This window comes from Marmota marmota, unplaced genomic scaffold (genome assembly GCF_001458135.2).
Source record: "Marmota marmota marmota unplaced genomic scaffold, marMar, whole genome shotgun sequence".
NCBI classification, from domain to species: domain Eukaryota; kingdom Metazoa; phylum Chordata; class Mammalia; order Rodentia; family Sciuridae; genus Marmota; species Marmota marmota.
In genome coordinates, this window is record NW_025999998.1 from 9,934,969 (window position 1) to 9,952,079 (window position 17,111).

The 17,111-nt window shown below is 40.8% G+C and overlaps 1 protein-coding gene across 1 annotated transcript in view; it reads right to left on the reverse strand.

Annotated features, from left to right (window-relative positions):
- Positions 1–1,813: 1,813 nt before the first annotated feature.
- Dmrt1 (doublesex and mab-3 related transcription factor 1) overlaps positions 1,814–17,111 on the reverse strand; it is a 103,038-nt gene continuing 87,740 nt past the window's right edge. The window contains exon 5 of the mRNA XM_015492964.2: positions 1,814–2,099. Within this exon, the coding sequence (XP_015348450.1) occupies positions 1,945–2,099 (155 nt within the window). The 3' untranslated portion in view covers positions 1,814–1,944. The remainder of the gene's footprint in view (positions 2,100–17,111) is intronic.

Below are 17,111 nucleotides of genomic sequence, written 5' to 3' on the forward strand. Positions count from 1 at the left end.
CCCCCCCCCCCGCCCATGCCGCACTACACTAGGCGTCAGGTGAGGCAGGTAGGTGTACCTCAAGGCTTCTTTAGCAAAGAGAGGTGCTTCCCAAGCGAGAGGCCTGGGTTCCAGGGCTCTGCCCGCCCAGGCTCAGAGTCGGGTCTTCAGTGTGAACTAAGGATCTACAAGGTGCTCAGTCTGAGACCGCTGGCACATTACCCAGGCTCTGTCCAGCTTTTCAAGAAGTGCACAGGCACTGATGGGAACAGTACTAGGAGGACCACTCCCCCATTGAAGGGCCAAACCGAACTTCAACAACCCCCTTATTAGCATGTTGGTCTGACAAACTCAGGAATCCTCAGTATTACTCAAAAAGGGAGGGAGGGGCTGGAGCCCGAACGCTCAGATGAGCAAGAGACCCTCAACTCTGAGAACGCCACCAGCAACCCCTGGAGGTGGCGGCTAGGCAGGCCGGTTCCCTTTTCTGCGTTCCCGCAGCCTCCCAGTGTCGCCGTCACAATAGCTACAGCTAAAGCCGCCGAAGGGCACACTGCTGCAGTAGCAGCAGTCTGACAAGTGTGATAAAATGATCTTCCTTAACTAAACTCGTAAAGCACTGGGCAATAAAACTCAATCTTCTGTAAAATCCAATTAAGTCATTATCTGACTGATTGTATCTTTAATTGAAAACAGAAGTGACAGTAAATTTCTGTGATATATCAGGATCAATCGATACCACTATACGATTCAGCCCCAAGAAGTGATTTATAATGTCAAACCTATATAGGTAACTCCACATTATTCTCTCTAAAACCACTGGTGGATGAAATTAAGAGTAAGTGCATTTAATAAAAAACAAGATGGTCAGGTTATTGATTACAACAGATGGGGGTGAAATCAAATAGATGTTTTCAAAGCACAGAGCGAAGAAAATACAAGTAATTTCTTTTTTCCTGTTTAATACGGCTCACCCAAATATACACACAAGAAAATTCAGTCATCAATAACATTTTTATTTTCAGGTACAGCTGCAACTACACAGAACAATGAATTTTTTTTAGACAAGTTTCATTTCAGGACGGCTTCTGTTACATAAGGAAGTACTCCATAAGCAATTTTTAACAAAATAATGAACTCAGAAATTTAAAGTAACTTTTAAAGATGTACCTACTTCCAAATCAAATTACAACTTAAGGTTACAAAATAGTCTAGATTGCATCCATTTTTTTTCTGTACTAGAAAGAGTGTATGTTAAACTCATTATTCTATAAACAACACCTAGAAGCTTTGCCTCACTGGGGTTACTTTAAATGGTGTTGTTTTCAAATTATCCTTTACAGAAAAAGTAGCTATTCTAAAGGGCTGTACCTTTTTCTCACCATATTTCAGTTACGTTTTGTATTGGGGGGTAGGGCATGGCTATTTCCAACAGCAAACAAAAACAGTATTTCCATTTACCCTGACTTTCTGCAGATTTCTAAAATAATAATTTTGCCTGCTCTTTTCTTCCCACTGGTCATGTACTTGGCTAAATTTATATTCTTGCAGTTTTAATAAAATACTAATTTTTAAAAAAATCTAAGGCACCTAAGATATTTCATTTTTAAAACAAAAAGTACACTAATTATGACTAATTTAGACACAAATATATGGCTTTACTTGAGCAAATTACTGACTGTATTTCCTGAAAACTACATGTAAACCAGTGTCATTAAAAAAAAAAATGAGGGGCACTACTATTTAAACTCCATGAGCAAAGCACTTAATTCTTGGAGATGGTAGTCATGAACCCTAAATTATTACAAGTGTGTTTTACCTCTCAACTAAACTCTAAGGAGTACAAACCAAACACATTCTCAACTGTTAAGTCAGCATGAATCAATGCAAAATAACAACAAACCCTGTGGATAATGGAATAAGCCTGCTTTTCCAAGTGAACTGACAAATGCAGCCAGCGGCCGCTCACTCATCCTCCTCGATGACCGGAGTGACCGTGAAGCTGCTGGGCTCCGAGGCAGACTCACATTCAAGAACCCCCTTTGTACTCTCATTACTAATAGGAGAGCTGCTGGAGAGGGAAACCAAGCCAGAATCTTGACTGCTGGGCGGCGAGAATACTGGGAAGTGGGGAGAGAGAAAGGAGAAAAGAGTATGTTAAAAGTGGCTAGTCTTTCTACATTCAGTATTCAATTAGGTTTCAACAAAGAAAGAGGCACTCTCCATTGCTGTTCTGAGTTGCAAGTGTTTTTACAGACCCTCATTAAAATTTCCAGTGCTTTAGGATGGGAAAAAAAAAAAAAAGCGGAGGTTAGGTAGCAGAATCCCAATTTTACATTTTTTTTTTTAAAAGTCCGCTCTACTATCTTTGGGAAACTATTTCCACCCCTCACTGAGTCCCTCTCCTTTATGCTAATGAACTTGTCAATCAAGTGATCCATCTGAGAAAGTATTTCTAAGTAAGGCTCCACCCATGTTTTTCCACTGTTGGACAGGCAAGATCTAGTGAGGATAACAAATCAATTTTCCTATTATTTCTCTTGGTTACAAAGACAATAAACATGGGGGTTGCATCAGCATATATAACTTTTTTAAAAAGTAAAAAAAAAGTGGGAGTAAATGGGGGGGAAATTTTTATAAATGGAAAAAATGAAATTATATCACTAAAGTATAAGTCAGGAAAAGAGGATTTTGAGAAACACATAAACATAAAAATTCCAGTGGGAAACTGACATTAAATATGAAGGATGCAAAAGTAATAATGTGTTGAACAAAATTTTGCAACCTTACAAGTCACAGTAGATACAAAATTTAAGCAAAAGGGTCTCTGACCTTCTTAACCTTAGCCCAGTTTAGATCCACCCCCAGAACTCCCTTCCTGACTAGTGTGAATGTAATTAAGGGGAAGCTGCAGTGGTAATTTCTCTCCTCATTAACTTCCTGATTGGTTTCAGCCTCAGGATTCTGCCGGGCAGTAGTTTGTCACCAATTCCAAATGGCCAATCGTTAATACTAATGTTTGTGTAACTAACTGCCAGCATCTGCCACGGCTTCTTGTACAACAATAATGGTGAAAGGGTACATTAGTGCTCCTGTGTTAATTCAGCTTGTGTTCATCAATAGGGAAATCTATGATGTAATTAGCAAAATGCATTGGGAGCTGAGTGCTGAAGTCATTTGTAGAGAACTAAATCATAGTAGAAGCTGTACTGGGTCCTGATGTGTTTGCCATCAATACTTATTATGTTTGGAATTTAATAAGGTATATTACCAGGCTGAAAAGAGACCTTTTTACAAGAGAACACCATTTATGCTTGTTACGGGTTTGGAAAAGGTTTGCTGCCGCTAGTAGAATCACACAGAAATAAAAGAGAGCTACGATTTAAGAAATGGACCTTTGGACCAAATTATTCCCAAACGCTCCCTCTCTCCAGTGTGACAGACAGATGATAGTTTTGTATAGTTACCTCAGTATCCAATGAGGAAAGGGGTGATCTGAAAACTTAGTACAATAATAAATTTGAAAAGTAACTTAGGCAATTTCCTGAAAAGCAATCTCTTTTGTATTGAGGGTATATGTGTAGTCTTTAGTAACTTAAATAAAAAGCAAAAGGTGCTTTAAAAAGGGGGAAATAATCATAAATCGTATTTTACAGATGACAAAAAAAAATGCATAGTACAGCAACCAAAAGCTGGGAACCTGAACTCTTTATTGCAGTGCAGAACAGCTTCTCACAAAATCTGATTTGTTATATGGATCTTAAACCCCCTGCAAATCCAAGGTGATTTATGAATTGTGTGTACATGCACCTGATTGTTAAATAAATACACAGCAAATATGTTTTCCAAAAGTAGTAGACTCTGCTCTGAGATCTTGCTACTATACATATCTGGAGAGCCCAGTGGAGAGTCTGTGAGTTAAGCTGCTGACTCCCATCCCAGTCCAACCACTGACAGGGTCTTCTCTGCATATAGGCCATGCATGGGTAAGGAAGTGAACATTACTGACTGCTCTCTGCATGCCACATACTTTAATGAGGGATTTCACCCTTGAAGCACTCAGAGAATTATTCTCCCCATTTTTATATAGGGATCCTGACTCTCTGGCATGCCCTTGTCCCTGCAGCATTCTACCCTTGGGCACCATGCTTTGGTAACTGGCCACTGAACCCTTCCAACCCTTGTGTGAGTTTAAGGGAATTTTGTCAGACTGATTTGGAGACTCCACAGGAATAAGTGTTCTTCCAACATGTTCTAGGTCCTGGGGTTGCTAAGCCTTCAGTTAGAATCTGATGGAGAAGATGCCCCCACCCTCCTCATTTAGCCAATTTGGGACTGAAATGAGGAGGGATGAGAATTTTTTTACAAAAGAAAGGAATCTGGAGATAGGAGATAGTTCAGTTTTACTCTCACTTGCCTTGTGGGTATTTTCTTGGAAAGTGCCCTGTGGCTTGGGGCTACAGAGACACATGCAGATGTGTCACCTGCATAGAGCAGGAAGGCTCCCAGCATACTTAACGCATGACTGCACTCCAGAGAAGATGTAAATAAAGAACTTAACCTGTTTTGAAAAGCACCTGCATTTTTTAAAGTGTTTCTCCACTCAGAATTTTAATCCATGTTATTTCTATGTTTGTTCAAGGCTTAGCATTGTCTTTGAATAGGCTGCTGAAGTTAGGGATAGTATCTGTTTTAACTCATTTTGTATAGCACCTCGTAAAAGTTCCAAATGCCTACAAAGATTTAGTGCTAAAGGTAACCTGCCCATTTTAATGCAACTTAAACTATTTTGGGGGCAAGAGTAACAACTGTCCATTGTAAATTATTTTATACCAATCAGAAATTCAAAAACTCAAAATGATCCTATTTTTGCTTTTTTAAAGGTTGAGTAATGGATAATATAGGGGGCTAATTTCAACTCAAAAGGTTTGTCTTAATTATTTTGTAAAAATGCTACTAACTCCTAGTGTCGGTGGCAATGTTGGGGAAAGATAATACTGCTAGTAGTTCAATCTTTCTGGACAGCAATCTACTGACATGTAATAAGAGCTGTAAAACTGTTCAGCCCCTCTGACCTAGTAATTCCACTCTGGGGAATAACCCCAAAGAAATAAAGAAAGAAAAATTAGCCCAGAGATGCTTAACACACCACTGTTTGCATGGATGAAGATGTTTGTACGTTGTTCTTGTGCTTCGGGGGGGAGGAAAAAGGGGGCAGTTGCATTGGAGGAGGGTGCAGGAAGCATTCACAGGCAATAACCAATTAAGGATTATGCTACCCTATAATCACTGCTAGCCTCCTGGCATTTACAGAAATGGAAGAAATGACTTCTGGAGAGCAGAGTGGGGATTGACAAGTACAGGAAAAGTAAAAAGGAAAACTTAACCATCTGATCTTTTTTTGTGTGTGTTACAATAAAAGGTGGGTAAACCAAATAGGCTGACCCTTGTTTGAACCAAGCAAGTCTAGTATCTGTTTTTCTCAAGTAGCCTATTTGTCCACAGCAGCTAAAGGGCCATTCTTTTATTATTTAAAAACAAAGGTGAAAACTCCTTACCAATCATTCTTACTAATGTGGGGGTGATACTTAAGATGATTTGGTGATGCTGTCTGAACATTTTGGAAATTTTGGGAAAATATTACATATTACCAAAGAAGGAAAAAAAAGAAAAAGAAAAGAAACCTTCAAAAAATAAACAAAACCACTCCAACTGCTCAATCTTTTGACATTGCAAAGACCCCTGACTTTTAACTTGAATGATCTGTTGGAAGTCAATGGACTGGAACGAATAATTCTCTTCTAGTGATGTGGGAAAACACGATAGATATTCATGCTTGAGAAAAAAACATGTTCTTCTATATGTTAAATACTATTAAACTCCTACCAAGAAGCCATTTAAAAATAAAATGCCAAGAGGAATTCTCCAGTGGTTAGCAACTCTGCAGCTGGCTGCTGGCTGCCAAGGAAGACAGACTTAGTGTGCTGGTCTCTTTGGCTTAGTAGGTTGTAGGCTTAAGGAAGTCTGATAGAAAGCTGCTCAAAATTTCTTAAACAAATTCTTCCACTTCACCGTAACCATAGTGTTTGGAAATAAAATCATGCCCAATCAATACCACTTAGCAGATATTTAATGTTTCACAATAGAACACTTTTCCACAGAGGAACTGCTGCCCTTCTCACTAACATTTAAAATAATTAGGATTATCCCAGCTGCTGGAGCTTGGCAGGTTCAGTTTGTACTTTCAAACAGCATTAATTCTTGGCATCAGAACAAGGGATAAAAGGTAAAGATATGAATGGAGATCTTTATTCCACCTGATCTATCATGGATTAGCTCATTCTTTTCCAGTTCATGCCTGCACTCTAGTTAGGAGGAAGGCTGAGCTGTAACTGATGTAATTAGAAACCACAAGCTGAGAAAAAAATAGCCCTTTATTAATCTTTCCCATTTACTATAAATTTACTAAAAACGTAATCATCTTTGAAACAATTAAATGTGTTTTTCATCTTAAGTGGAACTGAAGTGTAGAGACGAGGGAGAGGCTCTATTGGATAATGTTCTCCTTAAAACCATATCTGAATTGTCAGTTAAAAAATCCAACACCAGTTTCATAAGGGGCCAGCACTTTTCAAAATGCACTTGGCATTTTGAAAAGTGAAGCAGCCAAGCAACAGTAAATGAGTTCCTACAGATGGAATTGGATAAATCATCAGTGCTTCCTTGTTGATAAAAATATCATAAGCTTTGCAAGCACTGGAAAATACCATATTTTAAAAGCTAGGTGAACTCAGGAATATATATTTATGCAACACTGACCATACCTCTTTCCCTCTAGATTTCATGTTACAATGAACATGCATACACCAGTCACAAAATAATAGCAGAACAACTTTTTAATTCTCCAAATAAAGATGCCTATCAGTACCCTTGTGCAGCACATCAGGAGAGCACTGTCCCAAGAGTCTGTGGACATGGGCTCACAGCCAGGCCCTACTCTGTGCTACTTACCAGCTTTTCTGATGCTTCAGAAGCTAAGGGATAACACACATGTTCCCTTACCCACCTCTGGAATTTAACTGACACACAAAGGGAAGAAACCTTTTTTTTTTTTTTTAAAGGGTACTAGGGGTTGAACTCAGGGGCACTTGGCTACTGAGCCACATCCCCAGCTCCATTTTGCATTGTATTTACAGACAGGATCTCACTGAGTTACTTAGCAACTTGCTTTTGCTGAGGCTGGCTTTGAACTTTGATCCTCCTGCCTCAGCTTCCCAAGCTGCTGGAATTATAAGCGTGCACTGCTGCACCCCGCAAAAAGCCTTTTGTTTATGTTAACATATTCACAAAAAAGAGAAGAGATAGAAGGAATGTCATTTCATCTTCTGCCCACTTGGGACCCACCTCCATGGCACCCACCCACAACAGAGTCCTTTAGATACAGCATGAAAGATGCTGGGTCCCCACATATCTTGCTTGTTTCATAAAAGGGTCACCATAGTCAGCTTGAGTCTTAAAGCTTGTGAGTAAGCAATGTGCTCACTGCAGCCACTCTACCCTGATGGAGGCTCAGCACCCTCAAACCCACTTCCCCCAAGTCCTCTTGCCCCTCAGCAATGGTGGTGCTCCTGACTGCTCCCTTGCCCCCAGTTATCATCAGTAGTGGGAGCTTCTCCAACACTTGATATTTCTTCCAAAACCCTATCAGAAGTGAGCAAGTGTGCACATAAGGGTTTACCGCACCATTCAACTGCTTGTCTCATTCAGAGAGGCAGCATTTGATGACACACACAATCCAAACAAAGTTGCTCAAAAACTTGTGTTTTAATCAAGATATACTCAGTCTCAAAACCTAACAGCGTGTGGCTTTACCTTCTCTTCGGTAACATCACCCTGTAGTACCTTCACCTGGGCTAACTCTGATCCACTCTCCTCTCTGGTAAATACATAACTACCCTGAGTATCAGTTTCCTCATCTGTAAAATAAAGCTAATAGCAAGAGGTTGTGAAGACTAATGGAGTAATATTTACTGGGTTGATATTATTTTTCTTATATCATTAGCTTCCCACATCTCAGTACCTTCTGTTAGAATAATCTTACTTTTGAAAGTGCCAGAATCAAACCAGGATTTTGTACAAGGCTGATTCACTCCAGGCTACACAGACACCGCCTCTATGAGAGAGCTAGGAACCAGGAATACATGTTTACCTCATGGTGAGTTTATATAACAGTCAGGTGTGACATCCAAGGAACAAGACAACCTCTGCTCCCCTAGACAACAGGGCCTTTGTTAACATAACTTTGCCTTTTTCATATTTTTAAGGAGGAAAGTTGGGGGATGGCTGATATCAAGTTAAATCAAACAGCAGAATGTCTGTGACATGCTTTATAAATCACGTAGAAAACAGTATTGCTAGCCGATGGTCAAGCAACCATCCCTTCCTTATTTGAAGGCAGGAAGAATCCTGTTTCTAAACTTAAATTTGTCTAAAATTTTAAAACTCTGGGCACAGGCTTTGATGTCCGACAAGAAGTCAGGGTCTCATCAGTTCCTACTCTGATTACTGAGTATCTCGAATCCTGGCATGAGTCTTGTTGGGGCTGCCAAAAACTGTCTCTCGGTCAAAATGCAAAAGCAGAATGGTCAGGTGTGTTGGCTTTGGGGGTGGACCATCTGTCTCTTACGATCTGAAGACCCTGAACATATTCCTTAACCTTTCCCTGTCTTGGTCTCCCTGCTGTGAAATGGGGGACAAAGGAGAACACATATGATGGCTTATGTAATTGCTGGGGGCCCCATTTAGCCAGTGCAGCTGAAAAGCACATGCTGCAACAGTGCAGACTTTCCATTTGGTCATCACATGTGGTGTGGCAACTGCAGCATCTCAACACAGAATGCTGTCTGCTTCTGCTCCAGTTCCTAGGCATTACTTGCCAGTGTTTGTCCTCCTCTCTACTCCCCTCAGATACACTCACCCCTCCCCACCCTGCTTCATTTTTCTCCAGCATGTGAGGGGGCAGCAGTCACAAAGGCAGACTCATCACATGCAGAGGATCAAGGGGGTCCTGCTCTCAGGCCAGTCTCCTCCCTTTTGGGAGGATCTCTTAGGCTGGGCCAAGCCCTCTCCTAACACCCACCCTCCACCCCACCTCACCGCCACCTCCAGGAACCTCTGCATCTGAGAATCTTCCTGGAAAGACCATGAACTCTGCTGCCAGGCTGCTGCTGCAGTAAACACCTTGGGGTTCAGTTTCCTTAGTTATACAAGGAGAATAATGCAGTTGAACCTCCGTATCTGTGGATTGTTCTTTTTTTTTTTCTTTTTCTTTCTTGGTACAGAGAGTTGAACCCAGGGGTGCTTTACTACTAAGCCAAATCCCCAGCCCTTCTTATTTTATATTTTGAGACACAGTCTTGCTAAGTTGCTGAAACTGGCCTCAAACTTGTGATCCTTCTGCTTCAACCCACCCCCCCAACAAATGGCTGGGATTACAGGTGCACACCACCACACTCAGCTCTAGGGGTTCTGTGTCTGCAGATTCAACCAACAGACTGAATATAGCAGAGTTAAAAAAAATTGCATATGATCTGAACACGTACACATTTTTCTTGTCATTCACTAAATAAGAGCAACTATTTAAATAGCATTTACATTACATTAGGTGTTAGTTTGTGAACTTTAAGGTTCTGCACACCTGTCAGTTGTTATTTTCTCTGTCCTCTCTCCTCTGGCACAAGCCTACACACTTCTCTAGGGAAAAACTTTAAGTTACGTGTTTGTACTCCACTGTCTAAGACAGGACCAAGAAATTAATATGTTGGGAAAGGAAAAAAAATTAGTGACAACACAGATCAAAACATTTCCCAAAGTTCTCAGAAAAGTTTCAAATGTAATAATGTTTAAGAGAAGAGTGACTTTACTTACTTCATTTTTTACACACCTAAAGACTGCAAAATGGATGCCAAACTGCAACCTGAGCCTATTTATGCTTTATATAGCATCATGAATAGGACTTACTGAAGCCTCAGTCCCTGAGGCTGGGCAAACAAGCAGGAAGACTGCTGAATCCAGCTAGGGCCAAGAGCCATAAGAACCACCTACCTCATGCCAGGAGTAGAAAAAAAAGTTTATAAAATAAAAGACCATCACTGAGTAATGGGAAATTAAGCTGAAAATTCCTAATACACACTGTCCAGCACAGGGCAGAGCTCACAGTAGGTGTTTAATAATGGATCAGTGAGAAAAACCATAGAATCTAGTAGCCTTCATTAAGACATATTACAATCACAAAACAGGGCTAAGTCACACATTGGCAACCAAAAAGTCCCAAATTTTAAACCAGTTTTGAGGATTTTAAAATACAAACGTTTTGTTTAATTTTGCAGTAACTCTGCAAATCCTGGAGAGTGGGGCTCCAAATGCATGTGGGGGTTCACACTTTTCAGGGACTCTGTGCAATGCAAATGAGTGCTCATATGTATTACATATAGATGCCACATCTGGATTGGTGGTTGGTCACACATACACAGTGGCATTAAAAAGATAAAAACATACTTAAATTTCATGGTAACTACTGTAGACCAGGAAAAGACGATGGCTCTATAAGCCTCCTGAAGAGATTTGCCACTCGATTGATTCTGGGAAATGTCTTTTCTCAAATATGAAAAGAATCAAGCTCATAGAGCAGGCTGTGACATCTACCATTCTATAAACTAGGTTGGCTCTACCCAGATATTTTTCAAACTCAGAAAAAAATTTAAGGTAGCTTGCAGAGGAAAGACCCACTCTTCAATCTTGAAGAGTAAGATTTGATGGAAATCCTGACCTTGGTGGGTAGCCTGTTAAGGATAAACAAAAGGATTAAGGTTCCAATGTCAACACCACTGCCAGGGGACCTGGTCACAATGACCTGAGCACTGACTTCTAACCTACAGCCCCAATGCGCTGGGCTTCTGTTTAATCCTCAGCCTGCAGTTGGCCTTTCACTTTGGATTTAAATTATCTTTGAGAAAACACACTAACAAAACATTTAAGATGTGAAGCTTTAGCTCTGTGAATCTAGGAAGTCTTTCATTTAAAAATATTCTGACATTTTGCAATTAAGTGGATATGAGAAAGTCCACAAGCCATTTCTCAAGCAGAACTTGTATAGAATTTTCAGTTTATAATTTGACAATAAATATTATGGCCCAAGTGATATACTAGTAGCAGGGCAGAGGACTGCATGAGGTGAATTAATTTATCTTTCCACCTGGAGACTCTCTTTTTCAAAAAGCAAATACTATTTCTGGTGGATGTTACTGTAAGATGCAAAACTTTAGTGTTGGCTATCATACTAGGCCCACTATTGCTTTCTATTTCTTTCTGACTAGTACTACAGGAAGTTTCAGACTAGTAATTACTAATAGTTTGTGCTAGTAAAGAAGAAGGAAGCAAATGTTAGGACACATGTAAAGAAAATATATACTACTTGAAATCAGGATAGAAAACTTCAGGCATTTTCAAGAAGGCAAATATATGCCTAATCAAAGTCACAGGTGTCATTTTACCATCTGAATACAACAGACTCATGGATGGATAGGGTCATTCAGATCATAGGAGCAAGCACACTGTTTTGGACTGAAGTGCATTAAATATGACTAGGAATAAGGAAATAATAGCATAGGTTGTACATTGTTCCAAAAGAATATTTCTATACTTTGCATACAACCCCAATCTCTAAAATATTTTAATATATGCATTTCTTAAAACATTTTGTTTGAAATACCTTCTGTCCAATTAGCTCCCAAGAAAAGACTTCAACCCTAAATAGGTTTAATCCGTGGGCCATATAAAGCATTCAGAGAATGCTACTGCACCCTCCCCTCTCCAGGTGCTTATGATGTTCTTATCTGTTCCAGGAGAGGAGCGCTCATGCTCAGGTTTAGTATTTTTTTTTTTATCATGATAAAATATATAACATAAAATTTACCATCTTAACCACTTTGAAGTAAAAAAGTCAGGGGCAGCAAATACCTTCATTCTTTTGTGCAGCCATCATCACCATCCATCTCTAGAACTGTTTAATTTTAGACCCTGAAACTGTACTCACTGAACTACAGGAGCTGGTTCTCTCCTCCCTCTTGCCCCTGGCAACCACCATTCTACTTTGTCTCTATGATTTTGGCTACTCTGGGCACCCACATAAATGAAATCCTCTTTGTCTTTTGTGTCGGGCTTATTTTACTTAACATAATGCCCTCAAGTTCCATCCATTGTCACAGCATATGGTAGAATTTCCTCCCTTTTAGGGGATGCAGTTGTAGCTCAGTGGAAAAGCAATTGCCTAGCGAGGCACTGGGTTTGACTCTCGGGACCACATAAAAATAAATAAATAAATTAAGCGTACTGTGTCCTTCTACAACACATATATATGAAAAAAGAGAATTCCCTCCCTTTTAAAAGCTAAATATTCCCTTGTTTTGTACAGAGCATATTCCATTTACCTAGTTGGCTGCTAATGGCCATTTGGGTTGCATTACCACTGGACTATTGTGGGTAATACCACTGTAAATAGTGGTGTACAAATATCTCTTTGGGACCCTGCTTTCAGTTATTTTGTTTACATACTCAGAAGTTGTGATCCCACTTCATTTTTTGAGGAACTGCTATACAGTTTTACTACCCAGAGGCTGTGCAGTTTTGCACTCCACACTCCCAGCAGCAAGGCACAAGGAATCACATCCTCAGTAACACTTAATATTTTCTATTTGCTGTTTCTAAATAAACAGCCATTGTAATGATTATGAAGCACAGAATTTAGTTTTTGGTCCTTTTTTAATATTTATTTTTTAGTTTTCGGTGGACACAACATCTTTATTTTATGTGGTGCTGAGGATCAAACCCAGCGCCCCGCGCATGCCAGGTGAGCGCGCTACCGCTTGAGCCACATCCCCAGCCCAAGTTTTTGGTCCTTTTATATCAGTCCTTTCCTTTTCCCTCCTCTCTATTTATTACTACCAAATTCAACTAAGAGTCGGCCTCACTGCCTAGTCATTCCATAATGCCTGGCAAATGGGTTACTAATTCCCAGAATGGCCTGCTGGTCACCAAAGCTGGAGGTCTGCTCTGGTCTCTTTCTCCTTTGGGACACTGTTCCTCTAACCTGGTCCTCAGGCCACAGAGCTGTCACATTTCCCCATCTTGTCCCCTTCCCAGACTGTTTTTTCTCTAGCCCAACCCTGGGCACAGACCTCCAAACTGCAAGACCTGGTCCCCTCTTGTCATATAAAGCTTTAATATCACTTCCACGCAGATGACTTTGTACTTAACATCTCTTGCCCTGATTTCCACCAGAGAACTACTTGTGTATTTTAAATCTGCTGGATATTTCCATCTGGATAAGCTTCCGGCAATGCAAACTCACTGAGCTTAAAACTGAACCTCCCACCTCCCTTAAGGAGGACCCCACCTCCCTGGTCCCAGCTTGCTCAGGCTCTAAGGCTGCAGCATTATCTCAGGCCACCCCACCTCCCTCCCACCCAAGCAGCTGCTAATTCTGTTCTCTTCATCTCTGCATGTCCCCTCTTTCCGTTTACCCTGTTACACCTCAGTGTTACCTTACACATAATTTGCTAGTATCTGGCTGCTCTATCCAGTCTTTCCCCTCTGCCCCACTTCCCCACAGTGGCTGTTACTCTTCTGAAAGCATGTCTCTGACATTTTTCCTAAATATACTCCTTTGGTGGCTTCTGAAAAACTACAAGCCAAGCTGGAGATGGAGCTCAGTGGTCTGAGTGCTTGCCTAGAAGGCCAAGGCCCTGGATTTGATCCCCAGCACTGAATGGGTAGAGGGGGATTAGGCTCCCCAACCTGGCATCTGAGAAGAAACGTGACTTCCTATTTCTCCCATAAACCTGAGCTGAGTTTGCTTGTGCTCTGGATTCCAGTAAAGACCTGTACGTCTCCTGCCTTTGAGCTGGGCCTGCTTTCTCATATTTGCCATAGGTCCCCACCCAACTCAAATGCCAACTTTTCATAATCTCTTTTTCTTTTTAATTTTTTTTAGTTGTAGATGGACAAAATACTTTTATTTTATTATTTTTATGTGGTGCTGAGTATCGAACCTAGTGCCTCCCACGTGCTAGGCAAGTGCTCTACCATTGAGCCACAAAATCCTAGCCCCTTTCCTAATCTCTTTAAGCAGAAACAACCACCCCCCTTCTCCAATGTCAGAGGACTGTAGCTTTCCTGTGCCACTATCACTTTCACTCTTCTCTTATAGACCCAATGACTCCCCACAGACCAGGAAGGGTCTGTGCCACACTTGCCTTTTAAGCCCTTTGGCGGCCATAGTTAAAAGCCTTCCATGTGGCCAGCACTCAACTAATAGTAGTTGATGAATAAATGGAAGATAACTCAGTGGACAAAGCTAGCTGGTTTCCAGATTAGTCTCAACCACACTGAATGAATATGCACAAAAAGAATGGTGGAAAGACAGCTCCAATGACGGAGAAAAGTGGCAACCACCAGGACCCCATCAAAGAAAGGGAGAGGAAAAGAAAGCAGCATCTGGGGAATCAGTAGAGCTATGAGTACAGTAATCAATGTGACGAGCATCTGAAGCCTCAAAAAAAAAGAGGTCAGCATGCTGAAGGCAGCAAAGAAGGGACTCATCTGATACAAGCTCCTGTCCCCAAAAGTTGCAGGTAGAGGCCTTTGGCAATTGCAGAAAAAAATTTCAGTTATTTAGAAAATTCATTTATGTGAACCATTCTGAACCATTATTTCTCAATGATGAGGAGTGAATGAAGCATCCTTTATGTACTCTTCAACTCAGCTTTCAAATGGGTGCAACTACACTCTAGACACCGTCAGAAATCTCAGAATGAGCAGCTGCTTGGCAGGTACAAAATGGCTATAGTCACTCTCCCTTGCAGGTGCTTCCTGCAGGCTATGTTTTTAGTATGTAGCCAAGACCATAAACACCCTGATTAGTATATGTACTCAAGGTCATAAACATCTGCTTTTGGGCATGCACCCACTTATATAACCCGTTGGCAAATATGGCTTCTTTGTCTGGTCTGCATATATAAAAAAAGGCTTATGGAAGGACTCAGAGGACAAAATGGGGCTGGAGCAAGAGGCTGGAGGGGCATTTCTGCCTCTGAATGAAGAATGTCTACTATCCCAATTGACCTCATGTCTTCCTTCACCTGCCAGGATCCTGAATCTGTTTCCCAGGGTCTGAGACCTTCACCCAACACTGACATGAGAAGACTGAAAGATACACCAACAATTTTACCCCATGATAAAAGAAGATCATTGAATATTACTACCTTGAAAAAAGTAGATGATGTGGCCATCAAGTTAGGTTTTTTGATAGATTGCTTTTATTACTATTGATTGACTAAAGATAACAATTTTTTTTTTAGTTGTAGTTGGACACAATGCCTTTATTTTATTTAGTGTTATGTGGTGCTGAGGATCGAACCCAGCGCCTTGCACATGCTAGGCGCACGCTCTACCACTGAGCCACAACCCCATCCCCTAAAGATAACAATTTTATAAATGAGCTTGATTCAACAGACATATATCTAGAACTCCATATCCAACAATAAGCAAATCCACATGCATCTCAAGCACACAAAAAATATTTATGCAAAATAATCGTCTATCAGTCCACAAAGTTAATTCTCTACAAATGACAAAGATGTTTGTCTTTAAAAACCTTTAAAGTCCTGGAGATTTAAATCTATAGTCTACCTATGAAAATATCTAAGAAAAGAAACCATTCAGCTTTAAAAAATATTCAACAAGAAGAATATAAATTCCAATGACGCTGACTAACTAACAGGCCAGCATTTGGTCACAATATAATTAATTTCACCCTTAATGCTACTATTGAAAGTATTTAAATGCCCGGACACAGACTCCAACCCACACACTCCTCCCCAATCCCACATTCCGAGGAGATCAGGTATTTTCACACTTGGTTCATCTCCAGTGAAGACTGTAATTAAATCTTTAATTTGAAAACAAGAGAGAAAGTCCAGCACTCACTGCATTATTGGCTGCCCTCGAAGCTCAGGGCAAAGAGCAATCAAATAACAAATGGCGACTCAGCTCCTTCAAGCTCAAGTAATCTGCTAATTTCAGAAAGTACTAGCTCATCTCAAAAGTGACCAATTTACCTGCAGAAATGCTTTCCGCTGTTATCTGCAAGTTTCCTGGGAATCAGAAATGCTATTTAAATTGCAGAAAGTGTCAAATTTATGTACTGCCTGGCCTTCTGATTACAACATAATTATTATGGGTGGGTTTGTGCTAGAGCATGCCAAGAATCTGGGGCATGCCAAGAAAGCACTGTATGCTGAGCTAAATCCCCAGCTCTTTCCATGTTTTATTTTGAAACGGGGTCTTGCTAAGATGCTGAGGCTGGCCTTGAATTTGTGATCCTCCTGCCTCAGCCTCCTAAGTAGCTAGGACTACAAATGTGCACCACCACAACTGGCTTCCTACACCATAATTTCTTAACATAAATTTTAGGACTCATTTTATTTCACATCTAAGGTGTTGGAAATTGAGTACTCTGCTAGGGAGCTGAGTGCTCTCGGGAACATGATAACTACTGTGGTACTCTTTATTTCTTAATCCGCCTCTTGAACTAGCTAAAACTCTTCTGAAGAAGGCAGAGTAGGCCTGGTGTGGTGATGCACACCAGTAATCCCTGCGGCTCGGGAGGCTGAGACAGGAGGATTATGAGTTCAAAGCCAGCCTCAGCAAAAGCAAGGTACCAACCAACTCAGCCAGAGCCTGTCTCTAAATAAAATACAAAATAGACCTGGGGATGGGGCTCAGTGGTAGAGTGCTCCTGAGCTCAATCCCCAGTAACTCACTACAAAAAGAAAAATAAAAAGGCAGGGTAGTGCTAATTGGTTACAAAATTCACAGAACAATTCTTGAGCTTTGTGCTCTATATCCAGCACTGTTCTAGATACAGGGGATGTATCTGGGAATAAAACAAGTCTCCCCTCTCATACCGAAACACCTGTAATCAGATGCAGGTGGGATCAAAGCCTGGTGGGGTCACTTACTAGTAATGTGTCCCCAGGCAATCATTTAACAGCTCTGAACCTGAATTCTTCACC